The 22251-nt window shown below is 37.1% G+C and overlaps 1 protein-coding gene across 8 annotated transcripts; it reads right to left on the reverse strand.

Moving 5' to 3' along the window:
* Positions 1 to 1209: 1209 nt before the first annotated feature.
* On the reverse strand, positions 1210 to 19722 carry LOC129726441 (forkhead box protein P1-B-like). 8 transcript variants are annotated; one of them, XR_008728343.1, is made up of 6 exons: positions 18631 to 19722; positions 18475 to 18578; positions 18317 to 18418; positions 17768 to 18099; positions 1698 to 2322; positions 1210 to 1634 (listed from the first exon to the last, which is right to left on the reverse strand). XR_008728343.1 is itself a non-coding variant. In XM_055683162.1 (6 exons), the coding sequence occupies exons 1-5, from the start codon at positions 19088 to 19090 to the stop codon at positions 1722 to 1724; spliced, it is 1077 nt and encodes a 358-aa protein (XP_055539137.1). In that variant the 5' UTR covers positions 19091 to 19722; the 3' UTR covers positions 1210 to 1634; positions 1698 to 1721. The 8 variants fall into 8 exon arrangements, 7 of the variants coding, with proteins under 7 accessions (XP_055539137.1, XP_055539159.1, XP_055539152.1 ...); XM_055683162.1 differs by lacking the exon at positions 17768 to 18099 and having other exon boundaries at positions 1698 to 1752; positions 1943 to 2322; XM_055683184.1 differs by having other exon boundaries at positions 1210 to 2322; positions 17768 to 17958; positions 18016 to 18099.
* Between the last annotated feature and the right edge of the window lie 2529 nt (positions 19723 to 22251).

The raw sequence follows: 22251 nt of genomic DNA on the forward strand, positions 1-22251 counted from the left end.
ACCTTTTCTTGTTTATTCATTTGTATCTTGAACTTATATTCCATTCAACTATGAAAGAGCATCATTTTAGTCAAAATATCATAAATTTCAATTGAATCCAACACAAAAAATTCAATTTTCATCTTTTCGCCAAATTCACGGTTTCGCCAAATTCACGGTAAAATTCATTTTGACAGTGATAAAATCGAAAATGCACTGTATACATATATGTAAACGAACTTGATGGAAACATATTATAGCTAACTGCATACAAACTTGAGGCTTATGATAACTTTTGTATCCTCAGCCTTGCATGCAACCTGCTTATAATGAAATTACAAGAGGCAGTGTTTGATAGGGATACCATCTGGTCGAAGTTAGAAATCACGACACCTTTTCTGGGCAAAAATTTGACTAGGTCAGTCTATTCTTCGAAGTATCAGCAAATATTACACGTAAAATTTGATTTACTTAGTATTTTTTTACGCGGGGATACGTACCTCGTGGAAAAACGCGTTGATAAAGAAATCCGCGTATAAAAACGCGTGATTTGAAAATCCTTTGATTTAAAAATCCGCGTGAAAAAACCGTTAATTCGAAAATCCGTGTAGAAAAACAACTAGTAAAAAATCTGAGTGTATCTCTGACGATCCACTTTCATCGAACACACGTAAACTGTTTCAACTTAAACTTAACAAATGCCAGATGCTTAATGGTAACGGTCAACGCGTGAGAGATTCTTTTTATTACTCTAGTGAGATTCAACCAATGAAGAATTTCGATCGCAGTGTGCGTTGCGACCTGAAATCGTAAACACTTATCGAGCAATTCTGAAAAAATCTGCATTGCCACACAACAAAGTCAAATATCTCAAGAAAATCATGACAAATGCTAAAATATAAAAAATAAATCAGGACGCCCAAATAGGACTTCAAAATCAGGACATGTCCTGCTAAATCAGGACGGATGGTATCCCTAGTGTTTGAGTACTGTTTGAGGGCGTGTTTGAGTGCTTTAGCAAAAACTTTTACGAAATTCTGTTTGATGAAAGATTTTGATTGCAATGATGTAATAATTAGAAGCCCTACCTTTTATATATTTCAGCTCCATTTCAGGGCAGCTCCATCATTCCCAATAGAGGAAAAATATTTAGAACCATTTTGAAACGAAACTGAAAGGAGGAAATGGTCAATTACTGTCATCTCTAAGATAGGACAAAACTCTAGTGTATCTGTTGTATTTACATCGGAACTATGAGAAGCTCGCTCAACTTTTGATAGTGGCTGAATAGCCAACTCTGCTTCAATTCAGTTATCATTATGTTGAGAACCTGCTTCCAAGTAAGATTTTATTATTTTTCGTACATCTAATCACAACAATCTGAAAATTTAAATTTGGAAAAGTAGTTTTAGAAAATTGTCATCTAATTATGCAATCATGATAATAAATATAATTTTTTGAAAACCAGAATATTTGAAAAGGCACTTTTAAGTGTAACAAAGTATTTTCATAAAAAATAAAACTTAAAATTCACGTGAGTCGACATTCGCTGCAATGCCAGGGTGTGTGAAAGTTTGACGGCCTTCCTTGGAACAAATGTCAGGAACTTGCACGGATGACCTTCGAAGTAGCCTTTCAAAAATAACACGCAATATCTGAAATGAAACCACAATTTAATAAACTATTCTCACTGTAGACGGTTTCTCCGTTGGTTTTACCCATCCGTTTCCTGTGAAATTGATTCAGTAGTACTTGCTAAAGTCGAACCTAAACCTGTTATAGGACGGACGAAAATTAAATTCAACGAGTTCAGGTGAAGCAATGTACATTAGAAATAAACTTAAAACTAGTACTTCGTTGTTCTGGATTATATATGACCTTTCAATAAACCTTAATCTTATTCAGATAAACTTAATCTAGGGTTCTACTTGCACACTACGAAAAGCAATTGTTACCAAATTACCGTCTAATATACTCCCGCTTCGGAGATCTCAGTCCAATGCTTCCGACCCGATCGGGAATGCCACCCGGTTCGAAGCAGAGCCCCCCGATCAGTGGCGGTGGTGTGGTTTCCTCGATTGCGCCTCCCACATGAACGGCGCCACCACCGTTTCCACTCACGGCCGTCGGATGGAGGCTGCCGGAGGATGCTCCGGAACTCAGCGGCCCACCGCCGTGTTCGTCCGCCTCCAGGGCCATCGTGATGTCGTACTTCCGGGGCCTCCCTCGCGATAAATGGCGCCGCTTCAAAAACTCGTGATCGTCCACCATCCAGAACGAACCGAAATCGTCCTCGTACCGGACGAAGCACTTGTGCAGCGACAGGTTCGTCCTGATTGCGTTCTGCAGCAGCACCGGCAGCAGCACGCGCGGGAAAGAGATAGAGAACGGAAGGAAGGAACACACGAGGAAAATTCAACGGTGACAGGGGTTGGATAATAGTAGCGTTTTTATACCTTGTATGACTATCGTGCCGGTTGAAACAGATGGAAAATTGATAGTGTCAACTGGTTTTTAACTCACAGTCGGAATTAAGGTTTTTAGCAAAAAAAGAATGAGTGTGAGAGAGAGAGGGCGAAATTGAACCTGGAGAGCAAATTAGGAGCAGTAAAATACTAATTTCTGCAAACATTTTTGGCGCTTTCAGCGCTAGGTGAATCGTGAGAATCGGGGCAATCCACAAAGACCGAACGAGCGTTGAAAATGTCTGAAGAGTGTAGTCTTTTACAGCCTGAAAATTTGATCCCCTGGACAATCTTATTCGCATTTTGAGATATAATTTAACGGAAGCGTTTCCGGCTCAAACAGCAAATCCATTTGTCTTGCCTAAATTTAATTAAAATTAAAACATGCTAATATGTTGATTTTATTTTTTATTAAATCTGCTTTTTTTTCGTCAAAATTAACATTTAAAAAGAGCATATTTATTGAAAAATGAGATTTTTTTTCCAAAATTTATAACTTGAAATCTTCTTGTGCGACCAAGTTAGACAAGGATAGGCGATTTTCAAGTAACAAGTTTAAAAAAAAATCTGGTACGCTCTTCCAAAAATTTACTTTTGACAAAACATAATATTTGATAGAAAAGAAAACCCAGCACATCAGTGAAATTTCATTCCAATTAAAAATAGTTAATAGACAAATGGCCTTTTCTAGTGTTTCGAGCTGGAAATACTTTGAAGACACTGCTTTCCGTTGAAATAAAAACAGTAGCATTCGCCGTACACGAGCTGCAAATTTGCTTATTTTACTCCATCAGGTATTTCTAACTGAGAGAGCAGAAATTCATTGCTAGTTTTATGCAGCGATTGATGTTTACAAATAGAGTTTACTTTCAAAAAAGTGGTTTTAGTGATCTTGTTTTATAGATATAAATACACTTTCAATTCAATTACGAAGCTGAAACGCAATTATTAATAACTCTGTGCAATATGAATGCTTCCTAATGATTGTTCAGTAGACAGAAAGTACAGTTAAAACATGTTACACTCAACTAGAAAGTACATGGTGTGAAAAGTTTTACATCAGTTCTACATCTCATACACAATGAATACACCGATTATATACGATAGTTTATTATTTTTAGTATAATTAAATCATCAATATAATTTTCATTCAATACAGTAAATAAATCCTTCTCAAAATGACAAATAGTCAATCAACCATTTTTCATTTCAATAAACATCGCACATGTATTTGACTCAAACAAACAAAATATTTTACGAAGATGGAAAAATCTAGAATGTAGAGTAAGTTTTTATAGAACCGTATGCATTTTGGCATGGACTTTACTTAAAGCATTGCACACTGGGAAAAATGAATCCAAATTCCTACTAATTAGAAGCCGCTTGGCTGGCAACCTGAAGTATAGCCTTTTCTATGTAAAATTGGTCAATAAATCGATTGGTGATAATTTCATTCTGTGCAGGGTACGGGAAAGGGTCTATATTTCCAAAAATACGCAATAATAGGGTGCAAAGAGGCAAAATAAACCATTTACCGTGCCCTGCCCAAAATTAAACTATCACCAATCGATTTGTTGATCAATTTTACATAAGAAATGCTATATTTCAGGTTGTTAACCCAACAGCGATTATTTAGTGGAAATGTGCATTCCGGGGTTTCCACTAATTAGAAGCCGTTAGACTGGCAACCTGGAATATAGCATTTCTTATGTAAAATTTGTCAACAAATCAATTGGTGATGGTTTCATTTTGGGCGGGGCACGGGAAATGGTCGATTTTGCCCCTTTTCACCATATTTTTGCTTTTTTTGGAAATAAAGACCCTTTCCCGTGCCCTGCACAGAATGAAAATATCACCAATCGATTTATTGACCAATTTTACATAAGAAAGGCCATATTTCAGGTTGCCAGTCCGGCGGCTTCTAATTAGTGGGAATTTGAGCTCATTTTTCCCAGTGTGCATTGTCAGAAAACTCTGGTTGTGAGGAAAAAATGTCTGAGAATAAATCGTTAGGAACTGATGATGCCTCGTGAAGCAAAATACGCACCGTTAAAAAACCGTTGATCAAAGTTTTTAAACTAAACACTAAAATTCAACTCCATTTTTAAAAATAATTAATGTTTATTGACAATTTTTAATCAAACCAGTTTTTTCACGTTGCATATTTTTGACAACGTATCATCAGTTGCTTACAATTCATTCTCAGACAGTTCTTCTGTACAACCAAAAGTTTTCTGAGGTACAACGCTTTGAATAAAGTCTATACCAAAATGCAGACAGCTTTACAGAAAATTACTGTTCATTCTGAAATTTTTTTCTATGCGCGAAAAATATTCATTCTGCTAAATGAAATCCGTTTTCAAAGTTTTATGCAAATCAAAAACGATAGGTCAACTGACATTGAGTCGTTTCACGACATAAGCATCATAATGGAGGACGTTATAATGCAAAGAGCGTTTACGTCAGTTTCGATTCTTCTTGTGTTTCATTGAAACACAAAAAAAATCACTAATTTTTGTTGAAAAAAACACCAAAGATTCTAAAATTGGTGTAAGCATTACGATACAAACTTACATTGTAGCGTCCGCCATTATGGTACATAATAACCTCGAGAAGTTATTTCCTTAGAAGTGAATATAATAGATTTCTTCAGAAGATGCGACTATTAGCAAATCGATCATTTTCGGTTTCGCTGAAACTTTGCATAGTTGTTCCTTCTTTTTTTTTGATAAAGAGAACATTATTTGATATCAGTTCTTTATGTAGACTGAGGACTGCTGTTTCAAATGGGGGCTATCCGAAAAGGTGACTGATGGATAAAATATTTCATATCAGAAAAACGGCTTCTTTGATTGAAATGGTGTCTTCAGCAAAGTTGTAGGTAATAAAATTGCAGTTCTTAAAAAAATATATACACTGTAAAAATTGTTTTTTCTCGGTCAAGTTTTTCAAATTGTGAAAATAAAAAATATCTCATAAAATACCTTTTTGAAACAATTTCTTACACTTTTAAGATAACAATGTTTGCAACAATCTGATAAAATTTGATGATTGTAAAATGAGAAACAAAAAAGTTAAGAATTTCAAAAAAAATTTTTTTGTTTGCTTGATTTATGATATGTCCTCAGCAAAGTTGTGAATAGCTTTTTCATTGTTACAGAAGAAATATAAACCGTAAAAAAAATTCTTCTTTAGAAAAAGTTAAAGGAATCATTATAAACTGAATATCTACAAACGTCTACTTTTTAAAGATCAGAATTTGTTTTTTCACAAAAACTACACATTATAGTCTATATATTGATGCTTTTCAGAATATGGTAAAAAAAATTGAATAATTTTTTTCCCTGTGTATTTTTTTTTTTTTTTGAAGGATAAAATTATTATCTACAACTTTGGCAAAAAAAACCATACCGATCAAACAAACTGTTGGAACACTACAAATATTTTCTATCATTATGTCAATACGAAACCATCAAGTTATGAGATAATCACTTGCGCCGAGTGTCCATTATTGAAAAAAATATTTTTAGCACCTAAACGGTTTGTTTAATTGATATAGTAACTCTGATAAAGTTGTAGATGATATTTTTATTCTTTCAAAAATAATATACATTGTAGAAAAAATAAAAAAAATTTTTTTGATAATTTTCAAAAAAATATGATTTTTGAGTTTTCATTCTACCACATTTCAAAGAGCATCAATATTTGGACATAAATATGTAGATTTTATACAAAAAAAAAATCAGATGTTTAGAAACTAGACTTTTGTAGATATTCAATTTATAATGGTTCTTTTAACTTTTTCTTAAGAGGATTTTTTTCTTCTTAAGGTATACATTTTTTCTGGAACGAAAAAAATGCTATCTAAAAAGACATATCATGAATCAAACAAAAGACATATCATGAATCACACAAACCATTTTAGCTTAGGATAAAAATATATTTGTTTTTAAAATCCTAACTTTTTTTTCTCATTTTACCATCATCAAATGTCGACAGATTGTAGCTAACCTTAAGCCCTATGAATAAAAGCGTTTGCTTTACTCATCCCGTGCAAATCTTATGGGAGAAGCAGAATAAACTCTTTTATTCAAACGGCCTATTGTCGACTTAAATGTGTAAAAAGCTAAACTTTTAAAATAGATACTTTTTGAGATTTTCAATATTTAGTAAAAATTTGGAAAATTTGATCCAGAAAAAAAAATTTTTTGGTGTATATATTTCTCCTAGAACGATAATTTTATTACCTGCAACTTTTTTGAAGACACCATTTCAATCAAACAAGCCTTTTTTCTGGTGTAAAATGTATCATTCATCAGTCACGACTTTGGATAGGCACTTTGGAAGTAGCAGTCTTGAGTCTACATGAAGAAGTGATATCATAAAATGGCCTCTTGCCCATGAAGGAACAACTGTGGAAAGTTTCAGTCAAATCGGAAATGAAACGCTAAAGAACTTTTTTTTAAATTTGTTTTCCATGGCATTACTCAATAATAACACAGTGGAATATATTTACAACCAAGAAACATTGGAATATATATGAAAATTTGTTCTCCATTTTAAAAAAAATTTTTTGCACATTCGAATTCAAATACATATAATTCAAATTTAAATATTTCGCATGATAAATAAATTATTGTGATTATATTATGCATGAACATATTGGCCATTCTATCTCAAATGTTCTTGCTCACAAACGTACTCAAATATGGGTCTAACAACAACAACATTTACAGAAGATGTTTATGACAAAGTTTAAACTTTGGTGTCAATTTGACCCCTCGTTCCGTGGAACCTTTTTTGATAGAAGTGCCATTTACCGTCAAAACCCTTATTTTCTTTCAACTATGGTTACAAAAGTCTTATATCTAGCAATAAACTTAACCATTATTTTAGAAGAAAATTAGTGAAAAAAGTCCTATAAAAAAATATCAACATTGAATGGCGGTGTAGCCAGATATGTTGTTTACGCATTTGAAAAATTGCATCTTTCGTTAAATGCTGAGTAAAAGCTGATTTAATGTCGAATTTGACAAATTCAGCTGGTTTTTGAGAGAGTTTTGCCTGAAAAACACTCATCAGCTTGAGGTATTATAAGTAAAACTTGAGTTACTGCATTTTAAAGATAAACATTTGAAGTTTCTCTGATTTGCTTATAATGCGTTCGAAAATCTACCAAGAACGGAGTACATAAAATTGGGAAAATTGAAAAAAAAATTTCTCGATTCCAAGTGTCGAGATCTGGTCCTATCTGAATAAAACTAACCAAGTGAAAAACAAATTGTCCACCCTAATGCAAAATCACGTAAATATGTATAATAAACATCAAAATAATCTACATGTGGTTTTGAAAGAGTTGTGATCCCTCGTTTAACGAACAAACGACAAAGTCCCAGAAAGTCGATTTTAGGCCTAGAATTTTTTCAGAAATACCATTAGATCTCGTCGTCTCATCGAAAGAAAAAAAATATTTTCCTAATTTCATGTTCAACTTTGAACGGTTTGAGAAATTTTTGCCTTACAGTCATTGTCACCTTAATGTGTATCCAAACATCTGGCAAAACTTCCGGTCAAAACTTATTTGAGCTATAATTTCTAAAACTGCTGTAACTCGTCGTCGATTAAAAATCCAAACATAGTAACTTATTTGCCGAAAAACTCAATTTGATTATTTAAATGTAAATTATATTTGGGATACCTTGATCAATTTCCCTTTTATAAAATTGACATCAAAGTCCAATTGACATCAAAGTTGGAATTTTATCATATTGAACTTATGCGAACAACTCTCCAAATTTTAACCCTCTCTGATGTCGAATTCGTTTCCGCGGTGTAGCTACACCCTACCGGACTACGCTTTTCAACTCAAAAAAGCATTTTCGGCGTAGTTTCATTGGTGTGCGTAATAATTAAAAGAGCTGTCAATTTGTCAATCGTCTTTTTGTCTCGTTTCCATTACATATTTCAAATTTTTTGAAAAAAGTTTACCTGACACGTGGAACGAGAACCAAAACAAGCCAGTTTCGACACATACGTGTGAGTGTGTTGGTCACTCCCAAAATACACTCTGCTTCTTTTCGATGTAGTCCGGGACAGAAAAAGTGTAGTCGGGACAGAAAAAGTGTAGTCCGGGACAGAAAAAGTGTAGTCCGGAAAGTGAAAAAAAAACATTTTTGGGTTAAAAATGTAGTCTGAGAAGGTAGAATGTCACTGCACACTGGGCCAGGAAGGGAATCTAGCGGAACGAAATTATTAGCGCTTTCAGGGGTTGACCAATCGGTTTCCGATCTTTTACAAAGTTTCTTGGTATAGTTAAAATTTCATAGAATTTGAAGATATACAACTTTGTCGAAAACTGCAAAGCTCTACCGTGTAAGGGAAAGAAGTTAGCATCGCAGCGCTACCTTCGCGGCTAAAGTCCGAACAAATTCAAACATCCAAAATGAAGCCTTAACTATACCAAGAAACTTTGTAGAAGATCTGAAACCGATTGTTCAAACTCTGAGAGCGCTAATAATTTCGTGCCGCTAGATTCCCTTATGTCCCAGTGTGCACTGCAACATGTATTCAATTTTGCACGACTAATAATGGCGTATATCCATGTTGACAGCTCTTGGAGGTGCGGTTTACATCTATCGTTGTAACAAGGGCGAAACCGTAACATAACGGTTTGATGGTGATCATTTTTCGCTCTATTACCGCAATCGATCATAACCTCATCTCCAAAAAATTTATCAAATACGCTGCCTTCAGTGTTCTCCTTTATCGTTTGTGGAAGATACTAAATATTTTCGGTATCAATAAAAATTCGATTATTTAATTTTAAAATTTAATCTAGTGAAAAATTAAGACGCTTAACAAATAATAAAAGTATAAGAAATTATGTTTAAGTGAATTTCTGTTTGTTCTTGTTTGAAAATTTGTTCTTTTTTTACGGTAAACCTCAAATATTTAGTTAAACACAGCATTAAAAAGTGATACACGGGTGATTATGGTCACAAATATGGCTACGCTCTAGTATCAAGCTTTTTACGTGCTATAATGGCGGACGCTATAATAATAGTTCGTAATATGTTCTCCACCCCTTCGACGACTCTGCTAACGTCAGTTTTGAGTCTTCGTGTATTTATCGTCTCAAATCCTGATACAGACATGAACAGGGTGGTTCACATTTAACTACCATTCATTGTAGCATCCCAATCATGGTGCATGAAGGACGTGAAAGGGCTGGTAGAACCCTTTCAGAATGCAATAAAATTTTGTGGGTGTGTAGGCCTTACTATACTAAATAACGTTGAGTTCTGCATTAAACAAGACTTCCAGACTTACATTTGAATAAAACAGAATTTTATTTATAGAATGATGTGACTGAATAATGATAGAAGATAGAAAAAAGTTGCCAAGGTATGACTTTTATCAAATTGTCTGAGTTTTAATTTGATAATAATATAGAAAGGAATTTGAGATCCCATACTAAAAATAGTATTTTAAAACGAAAAAATGCTCATCTCAGATTTCTTTCAAACAAGATTTCTCAGTTAGCAAAATTTAGCTGCCTAAAACTTTTCTGAACTTATCAAAATAGGTACACTTAAGCGAAGAAAGTTATTTTAACCAAAACTTTTCCATGTTCATGAAACGTGGAACAGTGTTGGTGGTTGAAAAGTTCAGGAAAACTTTAGACAAAAAAAATCTATCTGAAAAATTTAAGTTCGAAGAAAACTGGGTGAGTGTTTGTTTAAATTACTTCTTGTATTCAAATTAATTTTTTTCAGTGTAAAATCCGAAACCTATTTTTTTTAATATTTTCAAATAAAATTTTAGACAATTACCTTAAATTTCCTGTAGATGAGTATAAAAATACTCGAAACCGGTCGACTCTAAAAAGGTAAATTGCATAATTTATCCTTAATATTAAGTAAGAGCAATAAGTGTTGTTGTCTGGTCCCGTTTACGTGTCCGTTCTATCAGTGTTGTATTGTGAAGCTCTTACGTTAGCACTGCTCATATAAATACTAGTGTACTTAAATTTAACTCGTGATAATTTTTCTCTAAACGCCCAAACACAATGGATAGGTTTGCGTTGTGTTGACGTTAATCTGACAGAAAATGTATTGTCTAACTATCAAATTGCCGCAAACGCAGCCGCAACGTATCAATTATGCTTAGACCTTAACTCCTATCATCGTCAGTTAGGCGGATTTCGGCTTAACTATAGTAAAACAAGCTGTTAATCAACAAAATTGTTTCTTGAGTATTGAACGGTTCGGTTCGGAACACCAAAATTTACAGGAATGACTAAAAATGTATAATCTTTTTTTTTCAATTTTAGCTCTACGGCAAACTTATTTTTGCTTTGGCCAATCATGTTCCGAATTTTCAGAACAATTTTGAAACTAATCTTGACTAATAATTCTTCGATGACAACATAATGCAGAAAAGTTAAGGTATCAACGTTTTAATTTGAAAAAATATAGGAATAAATTTGAAATCCCATACTAAAAATAGGATTTTAAAACCAAAAAATGAGTTAAGAAATGCTCATCTCAGATTTCTTTCAAATGAGATTTCAAAAAATGAGTTAGCAAAACTTAGCTGCCTAAAACTTTTCTGACCTTATCAAAATAGGTACACTTAAGCGAAAAAAGTTATTTAACCAAAACTTTTCCATGTTCATAAAACGTGCGTGGTTGAGAAGTTCAGGAAAACTTTATCTGAAAAATTTAAGTTTAAAGAAAACTTGGTAAGTGTTTGTTTAAATTACTTCTTGTGATCAAATTTTTTTTTTTTTCAGTGTAGAATCCGAAACATTTTTTTTTTTATATTTTCAAATAAAATTTTAGACAATTGCCTTAAATTTAACTCTTGATAATTTTTCTTCATAAGCCCAAACACAATAATGGATAGGTTCGCGTTGTGTTGACGTTAATCTGACAGAAAATGTATTGTCTAACTATCAAATTGCCGTAAACGCAGCCGCAACGTATCAATTATGTTTAGACCTTAACTCCTATCATCGTCAGTTAGGCGGATTTCGGCTTAACTATAGTAAAACAAGCTGTTAATCAACAAAATTATTTCTTGGGTATTGAAGCCGTCGAAAACTTGACGCGCTTCTAAGAATTTTGGTACTAATCTTTTCGTTCGATGAATTTCGCAGAATTATTCAGCGATAAGCGAAAGATATGCTAAATTAATGTGATCGTGATTATCCAGCTTTTTCGAAGCATAATTTCAGTAGGATAATTATAAATATATTACTGATTAACATTGTTCGGAGTGTTATCGAAGTTTGTTGTTGATGTGCATATGACAAGAACACTAACTAACAACCAGGGCTGCCAATAACTTTTTTTCCAACCTGGAATAATAGTGCATCAAAAATAAACTCTACAATCCAGATCACGTCTTATAACACATCTATTGATAGTTACTAAACAATTTTGAGAAGGTAGAAAAACAAAATGATTTTTGTTGAGAAAATGAGAGGACGTGTTGAATAGATTGAATGTATTTAAAGTTTTTTAAGTGCATCATAAATATTATCACGGATATATCAAGGAATATTTCCAAGCCTAACCGATGTTCGCCTGGACGCGAGCGTCTTTGATTAAAAAAACTGATATGTTGGTTACCACATAACGATGCCTTTTTCAATGAAAATTATAATTATTCTAAGAAAAAATCGTTGCTCGAAAAAACTAAAAACAGTAGTGTAATAAACTACAAGTTAACTTAAACTGACATCAAAATTAAAGCTGAAGTTAATAAACGTATCTTGGAGGATGTATACTCTTTAAAAACCCTGGAATATTCTGTTAAAATTTATGCAATGTAAATCTTCTCATGCATTTTTCGTCTTTTTTAAGGAGAAAAATAAGAGATTCATGTTATCAAATGGTGAGAAGTCCGTCATTGTCTCCTTTTCAATTTAACCTATTTCTTGCAAATGACTAGATGATGCTTAGTAAAAAGTTTCACTAGTAGTATATTTCGAAAAAAAAATCGTGTTATACATACTTCTATGCGAGTCCAACCGTTCCACACTGGGAAAAAATGAACCCAAATTCCCACTAATTAGAAGCCGCTGGGCTGGCAACCTGAAATATAACATTTCTTATGTAAAATTGGTCAATAAATCGATTGGTGATATTTTCATTCTGTGCAGGGCACGGGAAAGGGTCTACATTTTCAAAAATAGGCTAAAATAGGGTAAAAAGGGGCGAAATCGACCATTTCCCGTGCCCTGCCCAAAATGAAACCATCACCAATTGATTTGTTGACCAATTTTACATAAGAAATGCTATATTTCAGGTTTCCAGTCTAGCGACGATTATTTAGTGGAAAAACTGGAACTCACATTTCCACTATATAATCGCCGCCGGTCTAACAACCTGAAATATAGCATTTCTTATGTAAAATTGGTTAACAAATCGATTGGCGATGGTTCCATTTTAGGCAGGGCACGGGAAAGGGTCTATTTCGCCCCTTTTCAGCATAAATTTGCGTATTTTTGGAAATATAGACCCTTTCCCGTGCCCTGCCCAAAATGAAACCATCACCAATCGATTTGTTGACCAATTTAACATAAGAAATGCTATATTTCAGCTTGCCAGCCAAGCGGCTTCTAATTAGTGGGAATTGGGGTTAATTTTTTCCCAGTGTGCATTCTCAAGTCATTGCAAGTATGAAAAGTTAAGGATTCAATTATTCCAGTTTTGTCAGAGATATCATGTAGATCCCTTTTTTGATTTGATAAAGTTCATGAAATCAATTAGCATTTAAATTCATTAAAAATGATAACTAGAAATATTACTGCTTCAATATGGAAAATGTATGTTTTCAAATTAATTGCGAAGAATATTGAAATCCCAAATTTAAACCATTTTTTGATACATTCGAATTGCAAAATATTCTATACTTGGCTCTGTATGAAAACCTAAACAAAGCTCAATAATGTTGAAGTAAATTCCAAGAGTATCTGAATAAAGTTAAAAGATTTTTCTGTTAAATTCAAATTGCAAGGGCTGTAGTGGATTCCTGAACAAAAGTTAAGGTAGAATTTTTTTCAAAGAAAAAAATCGAAAGTTCACTGTTTGGGCAAGTCCAAATTTGAACCTTTTTTGATTCTTTTAAAATTACTGAATCGTATAAAGTTTTGTCAGGGATGCCATTTCGATCGGATCAGTAATTTTCAAGAGATTATGTCTTCAACAATTTATTTTTCATTTTAAAGTGTATACAATCGTTAAAAAAATATGATTCAAAAAGAACGAAATCAGTACTCTTGTGATAGCCACATATCAGCCAAGTTTCATTGAAATCTGAAATGGGCAAGGTAAAAATGACATATTTTTACGTTTTGAGCTGTAAATGCTCTAATGAAATAATAGTGAAAGGCGTTCATCAATGATCAAAATGGCAATAAATAAAATTTTGTTACATTTAACGAGATGTCAAAAGTATAATTTTCAATCTGTTTAAAGCGTTCTTGAGCTTGCATTACGAGGTTTGTTATCATTACAACCATCATCGTTCTCCACCGACGATAATGGTGGACAGTGAACGCAGCCTATTTTGACATCTCCTGGGTTTAATATCAAGTGCAGTAACGAAAACGACGTCATAACGTAGCAAGCCATTCGGATACGCGACACAAAACGTTTATTTTTCGCTGTGTTACGTTATAATCTTATGCTTTGATTCCCTCACTGCTAATGGTAATGACTTCACCTTTAAGCTCTGGTTACAGTGCACGAGAATAGCGGCGCGAGACGATTCGCCTTGCCGTAGGGTAATGTACAGCCGTAAGTAGAGCTGTACTTTGATGCACGGCAAGGCGTATCGCCTTGCATCGCTATTCTCGTCCACAATACACTATACGCGAATAGCGGCCCGAAACGATTCACCTTGCCGTAGGATAATGTACAGCCGTAAGTAGAGCTGTACATTGATGCACGGCAAGGCGTATCGCCTTGCACCGCTATTCGCGTCCACTATCACTATACGCGAATAGCGGTCCGAGACGATTCGCCTTGCCGTAGGGTAATGTACAGCCGTAAGTAGAGCTGTACATTGATGCACGGCAAGGCGTATCGCCTTGCACCGCTATTCTCGTCCACAATACACTATACGCGAATAGCGGTCCGAGACGATTCGCCTTGCCGTAGGGTAATGTACAGCCGTAAGTAGAGCTGTACTTTGATGCACGGCAAGGCGTATCGCCTTGCACCTCTATTCTCGTCCACAATACACTATACGCGAATAGCGGCCCGAAACGATTCGCCTTGCCGTAGGATAATGTACAGCCGTAAGTAGAGCTGTACATTGATGCACGGCAAGGCGTATCGCGTTGCACCGCTATTCGCGTCCACTATACACTATACGCGAATAGTGGCCCGAAACGATTCGCCTTGCCGTAGGATAATGTACAGCCGTAAGTAGAGCTGTACATTGATGCACGGCAAGGCGTATCGCCTTGCACCTCTATTCTCGTCCACAATACACTATACGCGAATAGCGGCCCGAAACGATTCGCCTTGCCGTAGGATAATGTACAGCCGTAAGTAGAGCTGTACATTGATGCACGGCAAGGCGTATCGCCTTGCACCGCTATTCTCGTCCACAATACACTATACGCGAATAGCGGCCCGAAACGATTCGCCTTGCCGTAGGATAATGTACAGCCGTAAGTAGAGCTGTACTTTGATGCACGGCAAGGCGTATCGCCTTGCACCGCTATTCTCGTCCACAATACACTATACGCGAATAGCGGCCCGAAACGATTCGCCTTGCCGTAGGATAATGTACAGCCGTAAGTAGAGCTGTACATTGATGCACGGCAAGGCGTATCGCCTTGCACCGCTATTCTCGTCCACAATACACTATACGCGAATAGCGGCCCGAAACAATTCGCCTTGCCGTAGGGTAATGTACAGCCGTAAGTAGAGCTGTACATTGATGCACGGCAAGGCGTATCGCCTTGCACCGCTATTCACGTCCACTATCACTATACGCGAATAGCGGTCCGGGACGATTCGCCTTGCCGTAGGGTAATGTACAGCCGTAAGTAGAGCTGTACATTGATGCACGGCAAGGCGTATCGCCTTGCACCGCTACTCTCGTCCACAATACACTATACGCGAATAGCGGTCTGAGACGATTCGCCTTGCCGTAGGGTAATGTACAGCCGTAAGTAGAGCTGTACTTTGATGCATGGCAAGGCGTATCGCCTTGCACCTCTATTCTCGTCCACAATACACTATACGCGAATAGCGGCCCGAAACGATTCGCCTTGCCGTAGGATAATGTACAGCCGTAAGTAGAGCTGTACTTTGATGCACGGCAAGGCGTGTCGCCTCGCACCGCTTTTCTCGTCCACAATACACTATACGCGAATAGCGGCCCGAAATGTTTCGCCTTGCCGTAGGATAATGAACAGCCGTAAGTAGAGCTGTACTTTGATGCAGGGCAAGGCGTATCGCCTTGCACCGCTATTCTCGTCCACAATACACTATACGCGAATAGCGGCCCGAAACGATTCGCCTTGCCGTAGGATAATGTACAGCCGTAAGTAGAGCTGTACTTTGATGCACGGCAAGGCGTATCGCCTTGCACCGCTATTCTCGTCCACAATACACTATACGCGAATAGCGGCCCGAAACGATTCGCCTTGCCGTAGGATAATGTACAGCCGTAAGTAGAGCTGTACAATGATGCACGGCAAGGCGTATCGCCTTGCACTGCTATTCTCGTCCACTATACACTATACGCGAATAGCGGCCCGAAACGATTCGCCTTGCCGTAGGATAATGTACAGCCGTAAGTAGAGCTGTACATTGATGCACGGCAAGGCGTATCGCCATGCACCGCTATTCGCGTCCACTATCACTATACGCGAATAGCGGTCCGAGACGATTCGCCTTGCCGTAGGGTGATGTACAGCCGTAAGTAGAGCTGTACATTGATGCACGGCAAGGCGTATCGCCTTGCACTGCTATTCTCGTCCACTATACACTATACGCAAATAGCGGCCCGAAACGATTCGCCTTGCCGTAGGGTAATGTACAGCCGTAAGTAGAGCTGTACATTGATGCACGGCAAGGCGTATCGCCTTGCACCGCTATTCTCGTCCACAATACATTATACGCGAATAGCGGCCCGAAACGATTCGCCTTGCCGTAGGATAATGTACAGCCGTAAGTAGGGCTGTACATTGATGCACGGCAAGGCGTATTGCCTTGCACCGCTATTCTCGTCCACAAGACACTATACGCGAATAGCGGCCCGAGACGATTCGCCTTGCCGTAGGGTAATGTGCAGCCGTAAGTAGAGCTGTACATTGATGCACGGCAAGTGGTATCGCCTTGCACCGCTATTCGCGTCGACTATAACCAGAGCCTTAGGAAATATCTTAATGCGCTGCGTTCACTATCCACCACACTGTCGTTCGTGGAAAGCAGAACGCTTGAAGGTATTGAAAATTCCATAATCACTATACTGCTAGCTATGTTTGTCTATTTGTGATAAACAAGCTAGCAAGCACGCAACACAAAGCACCGCCGCTTTGGGCTGATTTGTGTTGCGTCGCATCGGATATCGCAGCAAGCTTTGCATTCATACTGCCATTAGTGGGTGTGATGCAAAGCTTCGCTACCAGGGAGCAGAGATAAAATAAACGAGTGGAATAAAAACAGCAAAGACACAAACCATTCGACATGTGTGGTGGTTTGTGTTGGCTTTGGCTGGTAATGATTTGATAGTTTTTCACAAGGCATTTTGCGATCTAGCAAATTTACGAAATACAAGTTGACTTGTTCAATGATTAGGAAGCAAAATACCTTATGGCAGTTACTTGCTTGAGCGTCCAAGTGACACAATAAGCAAGTAGCTGATTTACTGTACTGATAGTCGCTTCAGTTTAGCTTATTGTCACAGATTTATATTCAACACAACCTAGGCTTTGAGGAAGAAACAATTCAATTCAATATTTGCTTAGCTAATTCAACAGCTAATTTTAAACCCACCTCAAATGTTATTCCTATCTGTAACAGTGCGGCATTTTCCAATTTTCTTAAATTGGAAAATTGCACTACAACCAAGCGACTATCGTCGTAGATATCTTAGAGAATCATACGAAAAAATCCTAGCAGAGCACACATTCGAAAAAGACGCAAAACACTGGAATCTAAGAGAAACCTCGAAGGTCCCCCGTCTCGAAGCGGGGGACCATTCGAGTCAAAAGAAGTTTGAAATTGAATTTGAGAAAAAGGAGCAAAAAATGCAATCTAGACACTGTGGCATTCCAGATGCACAGAACGAACCGTTTGTAGTAAAAAACACCGGGCGGAGGTTTCAACCCCATCGACAGCGAGGAGGGCGGTGCCGACAGGGTCGAACCCATGGACGATGGAATCGGTGCCGACAGGGCATCGCCGGGACCGATCGGGTGGTGACCCGACATCGCCTTGTGCTTCTTGCCACCCGTCGTCAGCAGGCCGGGAGCGGGGGCGTTCTGAAATTTAAACTGCATTATTCCCAGCTTTTGGGGCCGACGCTTGCAAAACTCTGCCTCGTTCACGGTCCAGACGGCGCCCTTGATGTTCTCGACCCGCATGAAGCACTTGTGCAGCGACAGGTTGTGCCGAACGGCGTTCTTGAAAAAGTGCGCCCCGGCCCCAAAAAGGAAAAAAGTTGGTTTTATGCGAGTTTTATCGGAGACAATTGCGAGAGAGAAAAAAATGTCAAATTTAATGGTACATTCAGAGAATGCTAGATGCGGCGTGAGTTTGATTGGCCAATTCGGCAAGTAATATCAGCAGAAGTTACTCACTAACTTTGAGCTTAGAGTTTGGGAAAGGACAAGCCATTACCTTCCATGTCGCTGCATTTCGTCGAAAGTAGCAGAACGTATTCTGGAACCAGTTATAAATTTCGTTCAAAGTGAGCTGCTTCTCCGGTGATTCGATTATTGCCTAAAAAATAAAAATAATTTATTGCACTGTAACCTAATTACTGAACAACAACTAACCTGTCTAATCAGCGAAGCATACGTAAACGGTGGTCGCACATCGTGGCTGCGATAGAATTCACGATTTTTGTGCACATCTGTCGACAAGAAAAACATGGCGATTGCTGTGAGTGAAGATGGTTGCTATGCTGCCCAAAAACTTATCCACAAACTCACCATCCTGCACGTCCGGATAATTCATCTCCTTAAAACCCGGACCAACGTCTTGTTGCTCCTGTTGCGACGCGGCAAAATATTTCGCACGAATACCTCCACCCGATCCTCCCTTGCTGCCACGTCCACCCTGCTGCTGTTGATGTTGATGTTGCTGCTGCTGCTGGTGGTGGTGATGCATTGCAGCATGCTGCTTGCTCGTCAGTTGTAGCGCCACCTCGGCCATCGCCCCGTCACTACCAGCGGCAGCCACTGCCGCAACGGCTGCGGCCGCAGGTGGAAAGCGTAATCCGGTGATAAACTCATACGGTGGTGGCGGCGGTGGAATCTGCGGCGCAAACGGACCAGCGCCGGCCATCGGAATACGCGCCATTTCATTTTTCCTGTTCAAGTGCAGAATCATTGCCTGCAGACGGTCCCGTTCCTTTTGCAGTTGCAAATGCAGCTGACAGACTACCTCCATCTGAATGCGAGCCTGGGCGGCCGAGTAATCCCCGTTGATATGATCCGACTGTAGATGCTGATAGAAGTCATCGAAATCGTCGAAGACCCGTTCACATCCTGGCCACCGACAAGCACCTCCGCCGAATAGAGGGTGGATAGCTAGATTTAGGGTGGAGTCTTCTGTTTAATTAGAAGGGAAGGGATAAAAGAAAGACACTATATTAGAACCTGCATAATCCGCCAAACTAAACGGTGATAGTTTGATCATTTATGATTTGTTAACATTTGAGCATCTTTGTAATTAAAACTAAATTCTTCAAATCGGCGTTTTATGGCAGTCAAAACAATAGTTTAAAATGTGTCCGGAAACGTTGAGCCGACTAAGGGTAGAAGTTGGTGCATCCATGTTGGAAAATTGCATCCTGGCGTGTCTGGATTGTCTCTATCTGTAAGTAAAGGGTTTTTCCACTTTATTTCTTGTTCTATACTTTTAAACTGCAGCCAATTAATTAGGAACTAAAACACGAATGACATGAAACGTTTTGTACGGTCATAAATCAATTTAAAACGGAATTGCACTACGATACTTATTCCACACAAAAGTGCACATCCATCCGGTAGGAAATCCTTGCAGCTTCTGCAGCCGCCGTCTGAAACTGCAAAAGTGCACAGGATGCTGCACCTTCACTATAGTGCGCATGGCACGTGTTCAAACTTTTCCAGCCGAACAGCACCATCACGCAGCAAGCTTTGTCGAATTAAACTCGAAAGCTTTCGAAGCTACGATGTGATATGCAGATGGCGTCGCTGTGTTTGTTTTGGATTGAAAGTAGCAAGTACATAGAACTCGCAAAATCGATTTATTATGCAAATCGAACAAAATCGGAATATATACAGTTTGCTTGTCTTTCAGTCACGCGCACGACAAACGAAAGTTACTCAAATTGTCTTTTTCCCAAGCAAACTCTGAAGCTGAGGTACACTAAAGTTTGTTGGTTTTTTGTGGGTAGCAACGCAAACACTCCTGTTCTGACTACAAGTTACCTTTGCTTTTAGTCCTCCACTCACCTCCTCTCGCCTGGTATGAAGCCAGTCGTAAGGAAATCAAAGCTAACTGCGTCTTAACTAATATTCGGCACACGTGTTAAATTAGCACATGGCTTTAGGTTCTGATGCAGGTGCATCGGCAAAATCCGCCAAAAACGTAATAAAGGGCGGAAGGCAATTTTGAGATGTAAGAAAGACATAGTATCAAAGATATCAAGCATGTAAATGAAATCTAAAGTTAGCCAAACCACTGTCAGTTGATTATGAACGTTACTTTATAGTTACAATGTCAAATAATTTCTGTAACGTCATGGAATTGCCATCTAAATTAGGTTGTCAAGTGATGGAATATGGCAGTACCTGTTGAAATTCATTGTGGATAGACTATGAAAAAGTCAAGAACATGATGGTGATTATAAACCTTTCTCCTCGAGAAAATAAGCAGTTTGGATTTTTTTAAGTGTGTAACCATTTTTATATGCATTGAAATTGTATTTTTCAATAGTACAGTTCGGTAGCAAAAAGTTGTTTGTTTATTAAAAAATCAATTACGACCGAAGACGTTAATAACGAACATTTATAAAAAATCGAAGAAAACCGGCTGTAACTCGGTAAAACCATTTTGTGCCAAACACCATATCGAGTTTCAAGTTTAGCTTATAACGTGTGACAAGCCGCACTTGAAATTTATCCAACTTTCTCTCTATTACTCAAAGCTCTAACAAAATTTACAAAAATGTTCTCAAGAAGTTGTACTCAAAGATAGAGCAATACAATTTTTTTCGATATTCTTAAAAATTGAAAAAAAATTTCACCTACACAAAATTAATTCTTTAAGTATACCACGACGTTCAAGATGTACGGAGAATGGGATAATTCTTTTGCTGATACATGAAAATTTTAGCTGTTTCAAAAAAAATTTGAGTATAAAATAAAACTCATTCCCGACGAGTGACATTGAAACTTTGATTCAAGTTCAACAATTATACTTAAAAATTTTCACAATGGAATTATTCAGTAAGCTTAGAGAACAGATTGATCTTTAATATGCAATACAGTTTGTGTTAATTGTGTATATAGTTGATGAGTAATAAGAGTTTGAAGTTTATTTTTTGAGGTAAAAACTGATTTCTCTCCGCTGGGATCGGGTTAAGCTATTGGTCATTATTTTCAAAAGTTATGTAAAATCTGATCAACTGTTTTGATTTAAGATATTTTGCGCTACAGTGAGCCAACTTATTTTATTGTTTATCAAATAACATTTGTTTGTTTATGTAGAAGAAGACAAAGGTGGTGGTGATAGGATGAGGATTGTTATGTTGTTACGCAACACAAGAAAAGGTTTCTGTGATGGAACGCAGATGACAGATGTTTCATGCACGTCATTTATCATGTGTGAAATTATATCGGAGTATTAGAGAGAGATTTGAACTACCCATCAATGATTAAAAGAGGAGAGTACTTCGTTATTCCAAGCTTTGCTATTGTTAATAACAAATTGCAGAGACAAATTTTTGCATGGTGTGAATATTTTTTCGAGCAATCCAGCAATGAAAAAATAATGAGCAATGGTTTTTGTAAATTGTTTTTTTTTCTATCATATTCATTTTTAGTTATTTTGTAAGTTTAGTTTGAATATAACATATGTAACATCAAACAATTGAGAAAATCAACTATTATTCAAGTTATGAAATTTTAGAAAAATTAAATCGTTAGAAAACAATTTTTTGAAAATAATCAAATAATGGAGAGATATTAGATATTGGAGAAGACAGCTGTGCAGATTCTTTATCGAGTAAGTAATGTTACATAGAGCAATCATAGTTACATCTTGAACTTCAACTGGATATTCCAAAAAAAAATAATTTATCATTTTAGATTAAATACTCACGTTTAATAGTTCATTTGAAAGTGGCTAGCCACTACGGGCCAACTAGTGCTGATATAAAAGACTACTCATTAACGGGATGCAAAACCGGTGTAACCTGCAACCTTTGGAATATACCTATAAATTTTGATGACAGTAAAACTAGAACAAAAAAAATCTTTTACTAACCCTGTACCTAAAATTGTTTCGGAGGAAGCTAGAAACTATATTTAAAGTTTTATTAGTTTTTCAAAATTCTCCGGGAT

The sequence above is a fragment of the Wyeomyia smithii genome, chromosome 1, assembly GCF_029784165.1.
Source record: "Wyeomyia smithii strain HCP4-BCI-WySm-NY-G18 chromosome 1, ASM2978416v1, whole genome shotgun sequence".
Lineage (NCBI taxonomy): Eukaryota > Metazoa > Arthropoda > Insecta > Diptera > Culicidae > Wyeomyia > Wyeomyia smithii.